This window comes from Phallusia mammillata, chromosome 1, assembly GCF_965637545.1.
Source record: "Phallusia mammillata chromosome 1, kaPhaMamm4.hap1.1, whole genome shotgun sequence".
NCBI lineage: Eukaryota > Metazoa > Chordata > Ascidiacea > Phlebobranchia > Ascidiidae > Phallusia > Phallusia mammillata.
This window is the reverse complement of record NC_137252.1, coordinates 4,990,809-5,012,276: the sequence shown is the minus strand read 5'-3', so window position 1 is coordinate 5,012,276 and position 21,468 is coordinate 4,990,809. Positions and strand designations below refer to the sequence as shown.

General features: G+C 38.7%; 1 protein-coding gene across 1 annotated transcript in view; it reads left to right on the top strand.

The window, feature by feature from the left end:
• The first annotated feature begins 3,793 nt into the window (after positions 1-3,793).
• LOC145229127 (uncharacterized) overlaps positions 3,794-21,468 on the top strand; it is a 32,672-nt gene continuing 14,997 nt past the window's right edge. The window contains exons 1-11 of the mRNA XM_080094411.1: positions 3,794-4,757; positions 5,125-5,617; positions 7,205-7,495; positions 9,614-9,776; positions 11,764-11,848; positions 12,396-12,627; positions 14,930-15,099; positions 16,020-16,203; positions 16,404-16,548; positions 16,853-17,026; positions 17,979-18,180. Of these exons, the coding sequence (XP_079950537.1) occupies positions 4,640-4,757; positions 5,125-5,617; positions 7,205-7,495; positions 9,614-9,776; positions 11,764-11,848; positions 12,396-12,627; positions 14,930-15,099; positions 16,020-16,203; positions 16,404-16,548; positions 16,853-17,026; positions 17,979-18,180 (2,257 nt within the window). The 5' untranslated portion in view covers positions 3,794-4,639. The remainder of the gene's footprint in view (positions 4,758-5,124; positions 5,618-7,204; positions 7,496-9,613; positions 9,777-11,763; positions 11,849-12,395; positions 12,628-14,929; positions 15,100-16,019; positions 16,204-16,403; positions 16,549-16,852; positions 17,027-17,978; positions 18,181-21,468) is intronic.

The window sequence follows — 21,468 nt, the reverse complement described above, 5'->3', positions numbered from 1 at the left end:
ATGAAGGAAATGCACTAGCACATGAATGCTATTGTATTACAAAGTGTAAACACGGGAGCTACGCAGGTGGCAAACTAAAAGTGGTTAAGGAAAGACAATGAATCTATTATGATAGTAAACTTGGATTCAACGTATATGTTGCTTGATAAAAAAGTACACTCACATTCAAAATATTGTTTTAGACAATTTGTGCCAATTAATATGTATCATTTATCAATTTTTCAGATAGTACCTTTCCACAAGCAATATTTCACATTTATCGTGAAACTTATTGGATGGTCTGGGTATTGTTGTGTCAAAATGAAAAGAAAATTTATCAACAAATTAATGGTTAACTTAGTTAGTCTTGTGATACCAATAAGTGACCATTTCTACCATTATCGATTTCTACCAATTCCTAATTTTCTACAGTTGTCTAATAAACCAAAGCTATTTTTTTTTAATTAGAATCTATAAACTTGCTAACCGTGTATGTGGACCATGGATATTCTTTAATGCGGGACATTTGCATAACTACCAGCAATTATACCTTTATTCTTGTCTCCTCTGCAAAATTACTGTTGCCAAGGGAACCTTACTATCATGCCAACTTAAACAGTACAAAAATAAACCTTTCTGCGGAGTTCTGACAAATGCATAATAAACATTCCATCGTTCAATTATGAGACGAGGAACGACGAGTCAATGTGTGGCATAATCGAGGTGTGGATCTCGAAATCGCATGCTGGGATTAGGAAGTGTGCAATTATAACCCACAAACACCGTAATTGGAGTGACTGGCAGCGGCAGAAATGTGGTTTAACTTTTTTACTTTCCATCTGACTTGTGCTGTTCAGCCAGTTTGTTCCACTAGCTATAGCTACTATAGTAGCTTTGGTCTTACTTATAGGCTTAGTTTGAAACAGCAACGAAATAAAAAAGAAAGAAAATGTTTAATTGAAAAAAATTACTAGGTGAGTTTTACTTGGATGTACAAGTTTTAGGACAAAACAAACAGTCGATTCTTAGGAACGTGTTCTGGAGAGTTTCGTGTACATGATTATGCAGCACAGGAAAAAGTCAAGAAATTCTTCGCTCAGTTTCACAAAAAAATCATGGTTTAGTTTAAGACATGAGTATAAACACAAACTAAGAAGTACAACTTGCTAAGAGATTTTACCTGGATATACGATAGAAAACCTTATCACAAAGAAAACAGTCGATTCTTAGGAATGTGTTTTTCAGAAATTTTTGTGCACGCGATTATGCAGCGTAGAAAAAGTCAAAAAGGTTCAGATTCGTTTAAAGACGACACCAGAGGTTGTTTGTTCGCAGTATATTGTCAGAGTAAACTGTACATTGGCGACGCCACAAGCTGGCTGCAGCACACAAACATCACCACCGCATGCCGACCAATACACCACAAGCTAAACAAAGGACGGATGAGGGCTCGGTGAGATTACGGCGATAAAACGCAGCCATTCCTGTGTTGGCAACAAATCGAATAAATCCCACATTTGGCGAGAGACGCGAAATAAGCGGACTGGCCGAGTTAAGGTTGTGACAGGAAACCAGGCTTATTACTTTCCTGCGTTGTCGATGCCTGCTGTGTTAATGTGGCGCAAAGTTTAATCGCCGAAACAGTCGACCTTGGTCTTGATTTTACTTGAACTTTGTCGTTTCTGAAAACTGCAAGTGAGTCATATAAGGCGATCCCCGTTTTGACTTGGTTTGTTTAAAAGCAACTTATTTGTTAAAGCTTGGAAATCGAAAGGCAACGAGTTCCAATCCTGGTAATGCATTATTTCTCATGGTTAGCTTACTTTCAAGAAACAACAAATAGTCCAGTTAGAAAGCAAGTATACAGTAGTTTAAAGAAAATGTTTTGCAGTTCATTATCGAAAATGCTAGTGGATCAATGTATTTTCCCACATGACCAGGTAAATCTTATTCAAATAGAAAATTCGGCAAATTAATAAACTTATAAATCTTTTTCATTCTGAGCGATTTAAATTTCGTTCTAAGTTTCTGCAATTTTCAGCCTCTTGAGAAAAAACTAAAGAAATAATTTTAATTTTTTTATTAAATCAGTTGGCTGCAATAGAGAATGAGAAGTTTTTTTGTCCTTTACAATCGTCGATTTCAAGTAGCAACAACGCGGTAACAATTTGTTTCTGGTGTCTTTGTTTTATTTTTAACTTACAATAGCAATCTTATGCCCCGCTTAATTTGGTCAGTTATTTATCCTGACCAGATGACTAATATGGAAAGACAGAAAACGGTAGTTGTGTTTTTTACAGTTGATCCATAAACGTTAGCCTAAATCAGTTTTTGAACACGTCCAGCCTTACGGCGAGAAAAGATGTGTAAAAATAGCAAGTAATAATGTTGCACTTAAATCTGCAAAAAAGCTTGACGAGGAATTTTAAGTTTGCAGTTTGAGAACAGAGATGTAATGCTAAATATTTTAATTTCGTTTACTCAGACGAAGAAGTTAATTTTAGGTTTGAGAAAGTTATTTTAGTGCCTAGTAAAGTCAGCTTTGTTTTGTAGTGCTCTAAAAGTGACAGTAAAAACATATTTAGCGGATTTGGGATCGCAGATCTTTCCCGAAAGCAAATGCATTAGCTTGTAATTTATCGCATGAGTGCGCTGAAATACTACGTAAACATTACTAACGGATCTTATTTCTACGACAAGGCGAACTGCTCCGGCCATTTGCGGGGAAAAACGTAATGACATAAAAGCAAAAACCTATTTGTTCGTCATCAGAAATCGCTTTAGCGCCTCGTCGGATGAGAGGACCGCAATGGTACGCTGACAAACAATTACGTCATATCGTTTCTTTGCAGTACAAAGGCGCAGTGGATGAAGAGGTACGCGAGCCTTTAGTTAATGCCAATATCGTCTCATCAGGCGGAAAGCAAAATAAACATTCGACTGTAAGTTCGCCTGAAGCACTGGCGACTTCACGCTTCTCACTTCGCGCTGATCACTGCTCGGCATTAGAGCTTTGTGAGCGAGTTCATGAAGGAATGCTGTCGTCGTGGATATAATGGTGCGTAGATGGTCCGGATCGCTGTGATAAATTAGACGGTTTCTGTGTGTATTACCTTGTGTAGTCAAAATTTAGCTGGCAACTATTTGAAAGCAGTTTAAATTGAACATTTTTTTGAGAGGGGGGTATAAAACTTTAAATTGTGGTTTCTTTGGCTTATAAATAACGGTTCATAAAAATAAATCGACAGACAAACACAAATTTTAACAAATATAAAATTATAACTTCTAAGTTTAAAAGACAGCTAAGAATAAGAGTTTTGCCGAAAACTATGATGTAGAATCAAATTTTCGAAAAGATTGTGACAGAAAAAGGCAGTCATACGATTGTTTTGTCTTCAAAATCGGCTTACCACAAATTTTCTGTTTGGCGCTGAACTACAGGTGTTTAAAGCTGTATATACAAATTTAAATGACCCGTAACGTCGCCGGGAAGTTGTGTGGACGAATCTGCACTTGGTGTCATTGTTGGGTGCGCGGCCGTTGTGGCTTCGACCAAGCTCGTTTGTTCTTCCCCGGTGGTCCGCCCAAAAACACGCGGGAAGTCGACCTGCTGAAGCGGGCAGACGTAAAACAATGGGGTCGATAGCGGCGCGCGCCGACGAGTGATAAACGATTACTTCAGGCAGCGAGAAAAAAATTCATTATTAGCATCATTCGGAGCGTTTTCTGCGGCTCCCTGCTCTCGTCCCAGTCGTTGGTAAACGCATATATATAGAAAGGAACCGGTTTTGCTAGCCTTCAGTATGAAGTGTCGGCCACTCCGTGTTGACCGGTAAAACTGAACGCATCAAAGGCTTCTGCCTTATCAGCTGAAGCGCGGTAGAACGTAAGGGTTAGAAGTCTTGTCAACGAAGCGTGGTAAACTGCGTTTCAATTGCGAGCCATGGCAGGAAGTTTGTGCCTCGCTTGTTTGGATGTCGAGAATGTGATCAAAGCCAGCCCCCGGCAGAGTTGCATTGTTTCACCAGAAACTCTGGCGTAGTTTCTTTTCAGAGATTACGTTATCTTACCATTATAAAACAGACTGGAAGCGCACTTGTTACTATAAGTCAGTCTTCAAACAAGCAAAAAATAGTTTTGAAAAGAATCAAAGCAGGGTAGTTCGAAATAGATGCATTGTCGACAAATTTTACCCCTTTTCTCGTACACTTAAGTTACAAAGCGAAGGAGAAATGCATTTGTATCACAACGAAGTAAAATGTCTTTTGAAGAAATTAGCACAAATTAGTGTTAAAGAGGCAAGTTTGCAACAGATTCAAATGATATTTTCTTGATGCTTCATCTAATGTTATGTTTTGCTGTGGTATTGTGCGAAACCACCAAAATTATAATTACAATAACCACTACGCTTTAAAACACTCGGCAGTACTCACTTTTCTTCATTGTGTTCATCTGTATAGTGCATTGACTGCAAACTTGCATTCAAAACGCAGACACATTAATAAAGTTGGCAGGTATTCGTGACAAACTACGTTGTAGTAGGTGTCGCAAACTCTGGCACAGCGTTCAAATGTAAAACAAGCAACCAGATGAATCACATTACTTTGTATCGAGTGGAACTGAACGAGGGCAGTTGATTGACGAGTGGATCTCAACGAATATGCGTTTATTGACTCATTGGCGGTTTCAGCACAGCAATAGTGAAGGCTTGTGGCAAGCCGCCAAATATCTCCTCATTTGCAAGTTGCTATTGCTCGGCGCCGAGGCCTCTGTATCAAGTGAGTACAAAAGTATATGTTATTTTGATAATGTAATGATGTAGTTTTAGCAGATTGACGCAGTTGAAACACATTATAATTTTAAGTTTTGAAGTGTCTTATCTTTATTACTCAACTGTCATTCGCAACATTTTTTACAGTACAATTGTCCCACCAATATTATATGCAAATTTATTTTTCAAATAGGAAACAAATGACACTCCTTCGCTGGGATTCGAACCAACATTACCAAAATAATACTTTCTGAAAATATCACAATTTTGAATCACTGACACAACGAAAGCTTAAAACGCAAAATTAAATTCGCATTCAAGTTTGTTTCAGTGTTTGGAAACATAAGATCAACAGCATTTCCTTTGCATTTCAGATACAAGGCGAAGGCTGCAAACGGATTCAAACTTTGTTACTTATTTGCATCGACCTCGGGTTACAAGACCTGTAACGTTAGCACCAGTGACGTCAATCAGACACGCGGGTAGCAACCGAAGATGGAGTAGTAGAGCTCCTACGTACGACAAACTTCCAAGCCCGGGATTTAACTTTTTGTGGTTGATTTCTTCACGCATGGGAGAGGGATCAGGAGCACAAACCCGATCCCACGGGAATCCGACGTCAGATTCCTGGCTACGATCTCGCCTGAGAGACGATGTGAGCTTGCATTCAAGAATGCCTCGCAAGCTGCTCCGACATTTACGAGTTAACTACCCTCAAAGCGTTTCGAGCCGAAGGGAAGATTTGAGCGAAAATACCCGGAGAGCGAAAAACACTTCCCAAAACACTGTGGAGATTAACAGGATTATCGATGGAAGCCATATTGGATTTGAAATGGAGTTTAGAATAGATAATACATCAGGAAGCGGGTAAGAATCGGAGCTCAGTTAAAAAGTAAAACGGCTGTTTAATTAAAAGAACACTTGGTCGAAATAAGCATATTTGATTGGGCAATGCTCATTTGCTCTCTCAAAAAAATCTTTAAATGTGAAACAAATATCAGAGATAACAGAAAGGCAATTAATTAATCATTTTTAATCTATAGTTTTACACAACATCGCTGCAGTGTAATCTTTTAAATTTGCCATAAATAAACAAAGTCCGACTTTATGCAAATTACAGCGGTTTGCATGGTTGCTGCGCCTTGATTTTGTGGATTTTTTAGGCTTTTCCCAACATGTATGCAAAATAGGCAAAACGTTTCTATAATAAGCTGTAAAAAGCTGCGGAAAGTTTATCAAGGCATTGAGAGTAAGTAGCTACTTTGACGCAAGCAATATGTCAAACATTTAAGACTATGGTGCAAATCGTAAACGATAAATTTCCTGCTTAATTTAACAAATTTGTCGTTCAACTGGTGTAATGCCAAATAAATGTCCTGCTGTTGCGTGACACAGAAGACGATCGGTGCTTGCCCGAAATTCTTACCCCGGACGCCGAAACCCACAACTAACAATGTATTATCAAAAATCAATATTAAATCGCTAATATGCGTGTACATGTAGATTCGGCAAGTGCCACAGCAAACAGTAGTTAAGTGCGTCTCAAATACATTGGTCAGATTAGAGCAAAAAAATCCCGAACCGCTGAGTGTTTGGTTGTTGTAATGTTCCGGAACAATATGCGACACGTGTTTGAAAACCGCAGTGTTTGTCAGAAAAGGTTTCCCAGGTGCTATATTAAGACCACAGTGAAGATATATTAGTTCAAGTTTAACCTGGTCGTTATTTAGCTTGACAAATTATGACACAAAATGTTGACCTTATCAAATTACTTAACGATTGCTACTTGGTGTTACAAACTGGAAGAGATAAGCGATGGGCTCTTTCCTTCTAATTCACAATATTTTTGTGATAGATTTCTGCGATACATTTGTGTCTGTTGTGTTTTTGTAAAGTTTTGTAAAGTTTTGTTAAGCGTTTTACAGCCCTGAAAGTTTTGCATTGTCCAATTGAGCCATTGTTTGCTTGCGACAAACATGCCACTTTCATTGCAAGCTATCTGCTACGAAAATGTATTAAATATCTAAATCTTAACAAGACTTGTTCACCAAACTAATACATGGCAAGAAAAAACTTCCCAAAATTATAACCTAATTCTGATTTAAGCTGAATATATTCATACTGGGATCAGCCCTAAAGCGTCGATGCAGACCAGTGATCACGGCATACTTATCGATAAATCATAGTACGCCAGGCCTATTAAAGGCGTCATATCGAATCAGGTGGTCTCCCAAGCATTTCCATATGGCAAGTTACCTATACAAATTTAGCCTGCGGTGGGATTTGAAACCAAGACAGGAGTCTTTCCGGGACTCGCGCTCTACCAACTGAGCTACGCAGACCCAGTGGGGAATCCGCCTAAAGTCGAATCGCAAGCACCGTTGCCTGCCTCGTATGCTGCACATGTCATCTCCAGTTCGACTAATTCTGATTTAAAACTTTTCTTTTTTTCAGTTACATCATCAAAGGGCGTTCGGTAACAAGTGGACAGCGTAGACCAGTCCGTCGGGCGGTGGTTGTCAACCGGAACCAGACGCTTCCTCCTAATATCAACGTCACAGAGAGCAGCTCTTCCAGGTCGGAACAAGAGGAGGAAGACAATGAGCCCTCCTGGTTCGGACTTCACTGTGAGGTGCTGACGAGCGGATTTCGTCTTCAGCTTGAATACAGGAGCAGTGTGATGGGAGATAATAGGAGGTTCAGGTTCGATATTGGTGGGATTCTACACTTTGCTGAATGGTATAGGTGAGCAGCAATTAATTAAAACAACAGTAAAAATCAATACTTGTCGTTGTGTACAGATTAATTTACCAACGAATACATTTTACACCGTAATATAACTTACCATTAAGTCCATATTGCAAAAAATATTTTCAGAAAATCCAATTTGTAAATCATCCAAATTGTGTGTTTGCGTTAATTTAATTCAAAATCAGGTTACAATATTCAAACTTAACTTTAGTGAATGCCCTACTATTTCCGTTTGTGAACCAAATGTGTTCATTGTCTATTCAATTCGTGCTGTTTATCTTATTTTTGGAACACTTCGAACAAGATCTCTCGCAATTCCGTATTGTCGCCTTAATTGGAAAGCATCCAATTAAAACGTTTCGCGAGTCAAGTGAATAACTTTAACATTTTACAATCCAACGTAATTCTGGCATGTTTACGTTTCTACTAATTCCATTCGATTATGTTAAGTGGCGATAATAGTACCTCAATGAAGTATCATGTTACAATTTCAAGAAGCCTGGTAAAAATCTGTCATAACGGTTCGACTTGACTCTTGTGTATGATCGTAGCAAAACTGGCAATTTACCTCGTCTGAACTCAACCTTCATCCGGATGTCATGCTCAAGTACTTAAACGCAGGTTTGTGGTGAAACCGTGGCCACATTCGGACGTAGTACCTCGACCAGCTAGCTAGGCCTGCTTATCGGCAAAAACTTCCCGGAAAATTCACGGGGACGCATCTTTTGTCCTGGACCACCGGCTTTGTTGATTGATCGCGCGATTAAACGTTCGGCCTTGTTTGTAAACACACGTTGACTTAGATTAACCAATTTCAAGTAGCGGCTTGTGCTAGCGCATGTGAATAGCGCGATTCGTTCTACTGTGCAAGAGAAGTAACCTCAAAACTCATCACGAAACATCAAACAATTTGATTCCCTGGCTTGGCACATATATATAAGGTACACTTGTTTCGTTCAGGTTAAGTCACACAGGAAGAAGATTTTTGTTCGACAGAACACTTTCACGGATGTTATACCTTGATACTTTAATTACTTCAGATCGTAAGCAATATGTTGAAACTTGTTTTAACATATTGGTTACTTTGTAAAACTTTTAGTTACTTTGTAATTGTCCAACAAAATTTGAGCCTTTGTTCTGCCAGTTTTAATTTCTAAACACAACTGATAAAGTGTGTAAGTATGACAACAATAACTGTCGAATACAAATAAGGCATAATTTATTTAGAAATAGTAATAATTTTCTAAACGGGAGTTGGATCACATTAGCTACTAAGCTCGTTCATCTCTGGTTTAAACCATTTAGTTGTTCGCAAATTGAAGACTCGGAAGAAGCTTGACTTACTGAGGGCTTGTATGTGATGAATATGTTATGCCTTTAACCAACCAACAATCATACGCCTAAAATCAAAATAAAACAAATTAGTCAAATGACCTACGTATGCTAGTAAGGAGAAAGTAACAACACGTGGAACTACAGGGTGGTCGAACTTACCCTCGTCACAAATGTTCAAGAGATAAGTTAACTCCCGTTGAGTCCCGAGTACACAGGCCCGCCCAAGGCTTGAACTTTTCCTCTGCTGCGCATCAAAGGCGTCGTCCATAAAGTTTCGACAAAATCCTCCCGGTTTTATGGTTATTATGTCCTTCCGTTTTGTCCCGTTAACATTTTTATTGACTCCTCGTTTAAGTGTGCAACAGTGTGTGGTGATATTGCAGGCTAAAACTGAGTTACGTTAGTTGAAATAATGCTCCTTCTAAACATATACATGTAGCGTTATTTCATAATAGCAGTAAAAGTCAATGCCCTGACAAACAATAAACAATTGACCCAAATGTTTGCATGTATTGTGCTTTATTAAAGTTGTAAACCTTTCCTTTGTTGTCGTTTTGAAACATGTCTAACGGGATTGACTTTGATTGCAATAGTTAAACAGCTACCAAAACAGTTGGATGGTAAACCAAGTTTAAATCATAGTATAATCCTGAGATTTGTGTTCCGAGCGAATGCTTAAAAAATAAGGGAAATTGTAACGTGGCGTAATTATGGCAAAAAGTCAATTTGAACATAGGTAAAATTAAATTAGTTGTAACAGTGTGTCGTTTCCCACAGACTTTCAGCTCACATTGATTTCGCAACAAACGTAGTGGATTACTGGCTTAACTGCACTCACACTCAAGTAGTACCGGAACAGCTCAACAGAACCATTCGAAATTCCTACTTCAGCGTTTTCCGTCTCTTGCAGCACCGGAAAGACGCCACGCATCCGTTCCGGGTGAGTGACAGTGCCACGCGTGACGTAATTGTGGTGTCGTTGGTGGCAATGACGTCACGCGCTAATCCCTTGTAACGAAACTCGACGTCCGTGAACGAGGAAGGAAATAAATCATTTTACAAACTTGAGTAAATGAAAGCGATGCGAAATAATTATGCGGACATAATTTTGCACGACTCCGTGGCGTAACGGTAGCGCGTCTGACTCCAGATCAGAAGGTTGAGTGTTCAAATAACGTCGAAATCAATGTTCAAAACAAGTAATAATCAGGCGCCTGTGGCAAAGTTTGGAATAAATGTTTTCATTCAACCTACTACAGACAGCATTTTATTTACAATAATTCGGAATTTGATTTACGCTAAAAACAGCATGCAATATGTCTGCCGATATAAAATACTTATTCTTCTTCAGACAAACACAATATCCTTTTTAACCCAACCCGGCCATTTTGGTCATCAGGACCGTAAACATGATTTATTTACCTAGCAAGTTGTAGGAATATAAATAGAATACAGATAGCTTGTTTGAAAAGACTTTTTTTAACAGCTACACCAGAACATAGGAGGGCATTGATAATGATTGAAAATGGTTAAAAGACATTCCGAGAAATAAGTCAGTTGGAGCACTTAGATTTCAAGCTCTGTTGCTTGAGTTATGCTTAGTTATGAGCAACGGGGACTAATGAGCAGATCAAGTCTAAAGCAACAAGGCTTTATGATTTACGGAACATTTCCTTTACAACTCCACCCAAGTGAAATACCGGAGGGTCATTTTTTCCCCAAAAGTGCACGGCTTAAAAAAGATGAACAACGTTTAGCCAAAAGTGCTGAGGAAATGACTGACTCATAGAAAGGATTACAATGATCAGTTAAAGTTGGCCACATCGATCCATATTTCAACACTGACTGGCTTCGCAAATAATACCAGACTGCACAAATATAGAGGGGCTGAATTAAGGCTTATCAACGGCGGGAAGAAATTTAAACGTTTTTCCATCAGTTAGTCATCAGGCATGATTGATCTCAGGCGTACATGCTTGGCAACCCCGTCGGTCGTTCACACTTGCACGGCAGAAGATTAAATGCCTTGAGTAAGTCCAAGCATTTGGCGCTTGCCTGAAAACTCCCGTTTTCTGTTGAGTGAGAGCTTGGCTGAGCATCCACCTGCCCACCTTGTATTGCGGATTGACCTACCGCAAGAGCGACTTGCTAATCCCGCAGACCAAGATCAAAGAATTGTTTAGCAAGCAAGTCAAAGGTTGTCGAAAAATGTGATTGGTTTTACGTTTAGTGAGCTGGGCGTAAGGTTTGATTGATAGTTGCTCATTAAAAGCTGAAATGTTTGATCAAACAACGCTTTTACTTTTTATGTTGTTGAGGAAAATACAATTTCGATGCTAATGCTAAAGTGTGTGAACTTAAAATAAACTTTAAATTCAATTTTATAGCATGCGTCTGTTGATAATTTTGGTTTGCTGAACAGGAAAACGGTCAGATATTTTTAATGCGACAAAATTGCAGTTAATTTAAAACCAATACAAACATTTCGGCGCTTTATGCAAGCGATACGTGCAAAAAGTGAGTAACGCAGGGCACTAATCCGCTCACCAAACTCGGACGAAACTTTCGGCTATCTTCATTTAAATATCAACAACCAGATGTCACTCACGCGGCCACTGATGCGTGTAGTCCGGCGAGACGTCTTTACGACTTCGCCGTGCAATAAAACTAGGTTTAATGGCCGGGTCTGACACATGTGTGTGCAGATTAACAAAAGGAATTTTCGCGCGCAATTAGGCAGTGGCGCATTTTCGGTAAAATATCCAATTACACTTTTTAGCCGAAACGATTGTAGCAACCAAGACGGATTGCATAGCATGCGTAGAAGCTCTACCGCGTCTGCGTACATACAACGCACTATCGTGCAATGAATGATGATGGCATTAGCTCCGTGCATACATACTATACAACTGCTTTAATGTTTACAGGTCAAATTCCGTTCAGTTGTGGTCACTGATGGAAAATCGGCAGCGTCTCCCAAGCAGTGTTACAGCACCCGACAGGAGCATTTAGGTAAGCGAGTGCTTCGACATGTTCGTTTTGTCAACAGTAATCTAGCACGCCTCAAAACGGTGGTCCTTGAGCTCCGATGCACGCTCGTGTTTTTGCTGCGCCTAAAGTAGCACCACTAAAGCAATAAAAACACTTTGAAACCAAATGTACTTGCCTACTGTACATAAATTAACGAACTGTTTTTCTTAATTTTTTTTAGCTTGGTGCTAATTAAATTTTAGTTTAGCTTAAATCTGCTCTGTACGTAATAGACCATACCATAAAAATACCCTTTTCACCTTTCAAAAACTCATTTCTTTTCTGTTGTTTAATCTTTTACATATTTTTATTTTTGATTTACTTATGCATTTGTACGAGGTATTTAGATGAACTGAAATCTTCTGCTGTGTTGTTGCTTTTTGTTTGGTTTGTACAATTTTTCCCAAAATTCATGTGTTTACACGGGTTAATTTTAATTGCCACAGGGTTTTTGCATTGTATTTCAGATTCGTTTATTCCTGTTCCGCTCACCATATTTCCAACATTTTGCTTAATTACATTATTTTAGAGTGTAATGGGGGTCGTGTATTCATGGAGTGCGGACCCAGTTGTGAGCAGACTTGCACAAACCGGTATCCGACATTGCACGCTTGTACTGCAACCTGCGTCCGTGGATGTCACTGTCCCGTCGGTGAAGTTATCGACCGTGGATCGTGCGTACCTGTGCGGAATTGCTCCTGTCGCATTGGGAAGATCACGTACCGAGCAGGATCGCAGGTACCAATCAACAACGAAATCTGGTAAGTGATTTAAGCGTATGAAGCTTTTTAGAAATATGTTTAGTTGCTTTGTACACTGTAACAGATCGTATTCGTTTTGACATGCGTTTAGAAATTCGTATGTTTTGCGCTTTTGCACGTGTGGGGATCCATGTGTTTCTGATTGTAGTAAAAAGTGTACCATAAAGTCTAATTTATCAATTACACTCCGGGTTTACCGTCTTGGCCCGTCTTATTTAGTGATTACTGATAAAACTTTACCATATAATTTCTCCCGAATTTATATTAAGAGTCTATTTGAACTGTTACACCTAATATACATTTGAAAAGTACCTTTAGAATATGGTTATTCGTACAGTTTGCGCTGACTGACATAGCAAACACCGCACCCTAACATTAAGGATGATGCTCATCAATCAAGATTGAACAGACATTTGATCAATAGGCGTGTACCTTATTTTTCCAGTTTCATCACTTGAAATAACCACCGGGAAATGTTACATGCACCCAAAACTTTACTTTTTCATCAATCAGACTTTCTCAAACAGGGTTTGATTCAGTGTGTTGGCACAACAGCAAAATCATCCCTCTTATTTTTGCATTTAACCAAAAACTAGCACAAACGATAATCTGGGCGCAAAAGGAGCCAACCTTAGCATTCGTCCCGCTTTGTTTTGACTGCACGCCTCTAACTGGGGTTTCCCCTTGTTGGAAAACCGTTTGTCGATTCAGTAATTGTGAACGGGTTTGACTTGACCGCTTGCTGAGGATAAGAACTGGCGCCAGAAGACACATTACCCCAAGACTATAATCCAAAAACAAACATAAAAATACATAGAAAATCGTATTTCGAACAAGTCAAAATGTCTATAGTAACATAAGTCATAGAGAAGCATTGATTTATCCTCAAAAAGAATGTGGGTTTTAAGCCCTATTTTTAAACTGGAGACTCAATGTGACTTTCGACAAGCAAAATTTGGCGTGACATCTTTTCCCTGAGCCGGTTATAATCTACAAAAGCCCGCGAAAGAAATTGATTACCACAGCTCGTCAAATCTCGAGCCAGGGCAGTCTCGCTTGTGACCTATAGGCCTGACATTATCGGGATTTTTGCTGCAAACAACTGTAGTTGGTTGATCGTTAGGGCCAAGGGCTGAAGGACGATAATGAATTGTTGCTGAGTTCATGTAAAAGTGATTCGTTTTGCTTAACTATGTGACTCCAGTTATAAATGTCAGAAAGTTCTTGGCTGCGTTTTGTTTTCACTTGGGTAAATGATGCTCAGCATGTCACCTTCTTTTGTTTATATAAGCTGCAACATTTTAGTGAATATGTGTATTGTCCACATATGCGTGGACTCTGCTGCCAAAACGAATTCATTGTACGACAAGATAACAATGTTGTTTATGCTTTTGTTTGTTTAGTAGTGTATGCTTTTGCCAAAAATAGGTTAGCTCTGGAGTCCGAACAAGGGTATAAAGTTTATAGTTCTCAAACTTTTTTATTGTAGGGGCCAAATGGTATTTTTTGTTTAAGTGTGTAGAGAGCCGCACAAAAAACGAAACCTTGAGAAAATCACCAAAGATTATGATTTTGAAAGCTAAAATAGCAATGTTTGGTGGTTTTCTGAGGTCTGGTGCGAGCCGCAAAGTAAGTATAGTTGGGAGCCGCATGCGGCCCCGAAAACCGAGTTTGAGAACCACTGGTATAAACAGTGATATGCTACTTGTATCGTTTGTATAGCTACTTGGTTTTCCCAGGCCAATTTCCCCCTAAAGGCGATGTGACAGTGTTAAACTTTTGTACATAAACGGGTCAGACTGGTGACACATCTGTATTCATGGCTCTCAAATATACTTGCATGACAAGTTGTGTGGTGCCTTGACGACAGACTTTAATCCGTTTCTGTCACGAAAGCAAATTTTATCAAACCACATTGTCTTACAACACGATCCTTTTCGCTTCATTAACTTGGAGGCAGAAACGAGATAGTTGAACTCAATATGAATCATTCTTCTCTGGTAACATTTGTACAAACTGTAATCAGTATCGTTAGTACGTTGTTTGCTGTGGCATCTCGTCAAACGAAAAAACGGACTCATTGCGAATCATTCGTTTACTCATGTGTAGAATGAAGACTAGTTTAATGCAATATCACAACTTGCTTTGACCAACAGCTAACCCCAAAACATAAATGTTAAAACTGTATGATTTTTTTCTATTTAATTATCTCATATATGAATCTTATTTATGTGTACATATTGCGATATTGTGTCACGCATTTAAGTTCACCGGATCTTAAAATGATCTTTTTTCATTACAGCACTTGTGTAGATGGCATGTTGAAGTGTTTTGCCATCGCCCGACTGACACAAACCCCACAGAATCGAAGCCTTCGTGCTGGCATGTCCACCAATCTGACATGTACCGTCGGTGGCAATCCAGTGCCAACTGTCACCTGGCAGGTGCCGAATGGATCAAGACACAGAATAGGTGAGTGCCGTAATCTTCTTGCAAATTTTGTGGCTTAAACTAATGTTCGGAATTTTTGAAACGCTCTTCTGGCAAATGTATTGTTCTTATCTACGTTTCAATATCAACCTTGCGTTTAGTGCATTACGTTACTGGTAGCTTAGGGACACACTGTTAGTTGTGTTGAATACATTTTCGGGATGGTGTCAAAAACAAAAGTAAGGTTTTTAAAGCACTCAAAGCACAAATTTATGGTTTTACCTATTGTGGACGTATAACTAAAATTATGTAATAACGTAGTTCTGTCCTTTTGACGTCACCTAATACATGGTATGGAACTGGAAAGGTTGTGGATTTTGTGTGGTGTGAAAATTGGCAGGTTTTACGTCACCTTGCCTTTTATGTCTGCCCGCAAGCAAAGCTAGTCGGAAATGGAAAGTTATTTTGGGAACACAACACAAGTTGTAGCTACAGCAGATTACATGGTTTTCGTTTTCCATTTAAATTGAGTGAGTCAACGTTAGGAAATTGAGTAAGCTTTTGGAACTCCTTTCTAGAAGCGACATCCTCAAGTTTTAATTTTTAAAATTATTTGCTGTTAGCACATGACTTGCTTTAACAAAAACTATGATTAATAGCAAGTCTACATTACGATGTATACAAGTAGTTTATTTTTTAAAAGACACCCAGAAAACAACGCTTTGTTTGATACTTGATAAGTTTCTAAACGATAGATCCTCAAAAACTAGTTGGTTGTCTTCATTTGTAGTCACGTGTTTTATTCATAGGTGATAAATAAGCAGTTTTAAAATATGTGTCTTTATGCAGAAGCCTATGCGTGGCGTGAGCTCTATCAACTACGTTACACAGACTCGGCTCTATAAGCACCCCCCAAAAGTCGCCAAACGTCGACTCACAAAATAACAACATGATTTTTACAGAATACAGAAATGGGAACAGAATGTCTCGTCTTTTCCTGGACCGGGTAGCAGAGACAGAAGCTGGGGATTACACTTGTATTGCACGTAGAGCTTCAGACGGTTGGTCAGAGCAGGCAACTGCACGTGTCAGCGTCATGGTTCCCCCGGTAATTTCTTTGCCAAAAAAGGTTGTCGTGAAAGTTGGGTGAGTAAATCATTATTTTAAATTGAAGTTTGGCAAAACACAAATACAGTGATTAGATTAGCATAGCCTTTGGTAAACCAAACATGCAATTGCAAAAGCATCGTTTTATTCAGTTGATTTACGTTAAGAAAACAATAAATCCCTGTCCTTTTTGGAAATACCGCTTTAACAAACAAACGACCATATATCATACAACGCAGGGACCGGTACGCCACTGTTGACTGTAAGGTAACCGGATCACCTCCTCCCAGAGTGGCTTGGAATAAACTAAAAACCGGAAAATTGCGTGATGGAATTCAAAGGCATGCAATCGGACCACAGACATATCGATTAAGAATATTCAACGTAAGTTTAATTTCATAGAAGTCACATATACTAAATAGGCCGAATGAGAAGGAGCCAAATTGAATAAGTATAAGATACCAACAAGATTTGTATAGACACTATTTATAAAATATACATCAAACAACAAGTTGGGTTGCTTATTCACATAGCTCAAATGGTTTGATAGTTTTGCAATTCCCTGATAAATGCTAATGTTTTGTACTTTACTCTTCGACTGGCGAATGATTTTCTTAATCAAACATAATCAAGGATTTTCTATTGTTTTTATTTCCATGGCATTACTGATATTTTACACTTTATTCAGGTTCAAGCATCAGATGCTGGCGAATATCGTTGCATGGCTTACAACGGTGTTGTCTTTAAACGAGAGAAGGTGATCCTCATTGTTAAAGTTCCTCCTCCGAAAACGATGTCGTTCCGCAAAGAACCGAGAGATCGCTACGTCAAGAAGGGCAGGACAGCTGATTTTCGATGTCAGGTGAAATAAGAGTCAGATTTTAAAGTGAAATTTTAGCGGAAACAACCTTGCGATCGTATCTCATGCCAGCGAAACCCTTTGTCAGCAATCTTTGACCGTGGTTTAACTACCGTGTAATGTACGTGAGGTCTCTATACGAGTTCCGTTAAGCAAGGATGTTGAGGTATTTTATCACCCCTGAGGTGTATTATCGAGAATTCATGCTGAAACATAGACTGGGCTTTGTTATACACCTCATCCTGTCGGAATTTGACTTTCGACCGTGGCCAACAGGATTTACAAATTACTACACGAAGTTGGGGTTCATAAAAGTAGGCCAAAAACCTTGACATTTTAAAAAGGGAATGTACTTTGTTTGTATCTCGTTAACTTTATTTGTACGCAATTTCACAGGCAATTTCCTTCTAACCGCAAAATCAAGATGTTACTGGTGTTTGAGGTTTTAACCAGTACCTTAAATTAGGAACTAAATATAACGCTGTAAGTTTAGCTCTCTATCCAAGTACATATTCGATGGCAAAATAATTATACAACCATACACTTAAAGTTCATGACTTATATTATACGATGAGATAAACCAGCGTTTTGAACAATTATGCATACTTTAAGTTTATACTCATTTATTTACATTTAGTGGCTTTACGTATTTTTCATACGCCTTGTACGGAATCTAATCGTTGCTTTGTATGACTATGCAACAATGTAACATACTCCTAAAAATTGAAACACGTAAAGTGATTTTAGTCATCGTTTTGAACCTTAAACTGTTGCCGGTAGTTTTTATCAGTATGCGCAGTCTACAACGTTTTTCGTCTTGGCCAAATTCTTAAATGCAGAAAATTCAGAGTCATTACATTGTACCTCTGATATGGTCTTTATATGCATCTTGAGTGAGTGGAACAAACGTCAAGAACCAATGCATTAAACTTATACTGCAACGTTTGTTTGCTAGATCATTAATCATGCACGAGACACGAATGTCACGTGGTTTAAGGACAACGAGCGTCTCGTCATTGATGGGAGAAGAATCAGGCAGAAGAAGTTCAAACTCGTCATCAAATCAGTAACTGCAAGAGACGTGGGAACGTATAAGTGTTCCGTGGCTCAGGAATCTGGAAAAGCGATTGAAGGAGAAGCCAAACTTGGAATTAAAGGTATTTGTGAAAACAAGATGTAGTTTTTTTCTGAAACATTTCAATGAGGTTTTCGTTTCATAAAGTCGGTTTAAGTTTTTCTATCATTGCTATAAATTTTAATGATGATTATTTACAATCCACTGTTTTAGACTTAATTTCAAATTTAACATTACAGTCACTTTAAGCACAATTGCTTAGAATTTATATTTTTTTTTACATTTGCATTACTTTTTGTTTAACCCTTAACAGTGTTTCTATCAATTTAAATCCGAATTGTGACTGAGTTGTTTGAAACACCAATAACTACGAAACACAGGGTAAATTCAGCAAGAAAGAAAGATAATGTCAAACAATATTATTTTATCTTAAAGTTTTCAAAAAGTTGTGTTGAGAAAGGAGTTGTTTGTTTATTTTGAACCAAAAACAATGTTTTCCATTTGTGATCTGGACATTTGTAACAAATCTTTCATATTTTACTAAAACGAAGTCAGTTGCTTACACCTTGTGGTGACTTTACCGATTAGAGTGCTTAACTATCTCATTTGCGTTTTGACAAACATTTTTGTTTGCAATGTACACACTTCTTGAGAGTTTAGTCATTCGCTGTGTGTCCCGAAGTGTTGCCGCACTTGTAGACTTACCAGGGAAAAGTGATTTATTTTGACACGCTCAGTCAGCAAGTCGTTCTATCACGTCGCCACCAACGTACCATCTGCTGGCTTCTCGTCTTTTTGACCTTTGCACACATAATCCCCCGCGAAAGGTTGTGAAGGATATGCACCAGTGAGCACCAATCGTAAACATCATACACCTTTGCACGTGACTTTCAATTCCAGACCACTTGAAAAGAACCAGTAGATGCACACGGCTCGGCGTTTACTAGTGTTTATGTTTTGGAATTTCTAAACAACACAACGTACCAGTTACGGCTGTGTTCCGCTGTTGGGTTAAAGGAAAGTTTCAGAATCTCGTTAAAACGTAAATACAATGTGTACAATACTATCAATACACTGCTACAAAACGCATGTGCACTTAATTATTGAGCACAATATGTCCCATGTGTTTTTGGTTGTTGATAACACTTTTGTGTCAAGAGGAGAATCTTTTCATTAGTGTTAAGGCGAAGTTGGCCCTATTTTATATCATGGAGTATTAAAACTAAATCCGTTTAGGTCAAGAATATAATTTAACCAGGTCATCGACATATGGATTCATAAACGTTTTATGACGCATTTCCCACCACATGGGGTCTAACTATATTTAGCGTTTCGCCGTAAAGCCAACACACATAAAAATCCACGAATCTGAGTCAAGGTTGTCTTTACACGACGCGTCCGGAATTCCAGAATAACATATACGCGCGTCATAGCTTTCGAAAACCGCCGAAAAATCAACGTCGGTGTAGAAATAAACAGTGACGAAGGATCTCCATGTATGCAGGAGTGACACCAAGTAAGAGCTTCAGCGAATCGACAAATATGTTATGACATCTCCACGCGCCACCAACGACGCGACGAACAATGCCCGCCATTATGACGTCACACTCGAAAGCGCGTTCCCGACGATCCGGTGTTGCTGGCTAAGGCGAACCGAAAAGTCTGATTTAACGTCGTTGACGGAAACACCTGCGCGCGCGGTTGGGTCTATTGCGGCATTGTGCGAAGTTCTGTAACCCGCAACTTCCCTTGCAATTAGCCAGACACCGCATGGACTCGTTGTTGAGGGGAGCAACATCGTTTCCGACGTCGCATCCACTCGCCTGTGAATATAATGACAGGGCATTAAGAGCGAAAACAAACAGTGGCATCGATGTCGGTCTGGGTCCCTGAATAGGAGAGGAAATGGGGGCCATGACGTCAACCCACCGGGGGCGAAAGGGTGAGAAAAAACTGTTGGGTAACACAGATACAACGATGCACTATATTACTGGTTCTCACGGGGCGCGCCTATATGTAGTGGTGGACATATTTATCACTAGTGTTTCCACATTAATACTAATGGTACGCAGAAAAGTTTACGTTACTTGATAGGTGCACCCCGGGTTAATAAACCTGTGAAACAGTGCAATACATCATCACAACACGATACTAGTTATCGAACGTGAGATCACTAATTTTCGATTTTCTCAATACTCCCGATAAGTTGGAGGTGTAACTTGTAACAAATCGCATCAACTTGTATTTTCTGGGAAGAGTTTTTGTTGTATAAAGTGGCCTCACCTATAATATACTTTACAATAGGCGTCTCTGTGACGCATATTGTTGTATTGTTTTTGTTATACAAACTCACGTCTTATTTGTTTAAACAACCCAAATACAAAACGTCGATACCGAACACAAACGTTTTGTGATACACTATACCTCACAATTAAAATACTAACGTGTGCTGCAAGCAACGATTAAATATAAAGTTTTAATGAAGACAAAAGAAATGTTCCATTTACAGAATTTAAATGCAACCCAAACGATCCTGCTCAAATGCATTTCTTAACATAAGGTTTTAGGTTTATCTTTTTGCGTTCCAATCATTTGAGAAAGTCACGTCACATATTCGTGTGTGCAATCGGATGCAAAACAAATATTCTTCTCGAAATGTGTTTAAAATTACAGTTTTCGGTGTTAAATAGTTGAACCTCAGCGATACTAATTGACTTTGACCTATCGACTTAACGTATTGGGTTGAAAGTAGATTTTTGTAACTTATGTCCGCTAATGTGCTTTTTCGTGTGTTTAAGTTGTTTTGCTTTTTCAAAACTATGGGTGGAATTAAAACTTAGTTAACGAACATTTTTGGTCTGAGTTAGTTGTTATTTTGTCAATCATAGACTTCAAAAAGCAATTCAAATATAATCCTAAAATAATTTGCAGTTCAGCTCAAGAACACGTTTTTAATATTCGAAAAAAAGATAAGTAAAATAAGTAACAAAAAATGTTTAAACTTTTCCAATGTGAACTATTGATATGTATCCGCATCTCATGTACAGTTAAACCGACACGTGTTATCGTGTGTTTACGCATGAGTGACTAGCAACTGCTCTTGAACTTGACCTTGAGCAAGCGATCGCGGATTGATTCAGTTTTAGTCAATATTTGGTTTTACGCTGGACCAAGTGCAAATACTGATTAACGTTTGTTACATCCGCCAGTGAACACAGCTTGTTGCTACATTTACGTAAATTATTGTCGTTTTTTGATTGATTCCAAACGTATTTTCAAGTGTTAATATTCGATATGCACGCGACGTATTGTCTAAAAATAATATAATGACGCTATGAGTCTGTGTAAACAATCATATTGTGTTGGATTG